The sequence below is a fragment of the Nansenia antarctica genome (assembly GCF_963989245.1).
Source record: "Nansenia antarctica genome assembly, chromosome: 5".
NCBI lineage: Eukaryota > Metazoa > Chordata > Actinopteri > Argentiniformes > Microstomatidae > Nansenia > Nansenia antarctica.
In genome coordinates, this window is record NC_137690.1 from 63,850,555 (window position 1) to 63,851,242 (window position 688).

The following is a 688-nucleotide window of genomic DNA, read 5'->3' on the forward strand; positions in this document are numbered from 1 at the left end:
CTTTTTTTGTGCGTGTTTTTCTGTCTTTTTTCCACCAACTGCCATCATGAGAGAGTTCAGCTCAGAGTCATGTTGCCGGGCAGAGGCATGCTGAGTTGTGATTGAGAGTCCCAGGGCAGGAAACCCATTTGATTTGGTTCAGGATGCAATAAGCCTTCCTCTGCGCCTGTGTTTTGGGCTGGGATCAGTGTGAGGGAAATGTGTCTTTGCTGCAGGGACTCCCTTGTGAGATAGAACGAGACATGCTCATTGTTTTTCATATCAACCCCCCCCCCCCCTCCTCCTCCTCTCTGCCCTTTAAAGCACACATGTTGCACACAAAGTATCATAGTGCCAGAATCAGCTGCAAACCTGTGCCTCGATGGACAAGCAAATGAGCCTTCTTTCGTGAGTTTGAGATCTTTAATTGTGTGTCAAAGTTGATTACAATAAATGAGAATTCAGCATTTCATACAGATTTATGGTGTTAGTGAATCTGTGGTGTTTGAAGAAAATAACAATGTCTGTATTCTGATTGGACAGAGCATTAATGATGTTTGACAAGGTTAATTGAACCATGGAATGAGAGACAATTGTAGCCACGTGATTGGGAATAGGATGATTAAGCTTGAATGAGAATCCATCCCCATCCAGTTGTAGAATCTCCTTGTCGGTAATTAGATGTAATGGATCAATCTATCGAGGATTC

At 43.2% G+C, this 688-nt stretch overlaps 1 protein-coding gene across 1 annotated transcript in view; it reads left to right on the forward strand.

Annotated features, from left to right (window-relative positions):
* The first annotated feature begins 354 nt into the window (after positions 1-354).
* The window catches only part of LOC308157534 (nck-associated protein 5-like), a 116,529-nt gene continuing 116,195 nt past the window's right edge, over positions 355-688 (forward strand). Inside the window, exon 1 of the mRNA XM_080531113.1 lies at positions 355-387. Coding sequence (XP_080387239.1) covers positions 362-387 — 26 coding nt within the window. The 5' untranslated portion in view covers positions 355-361. The remainder of the gene's footprint in view (positions 388-688) is intronic.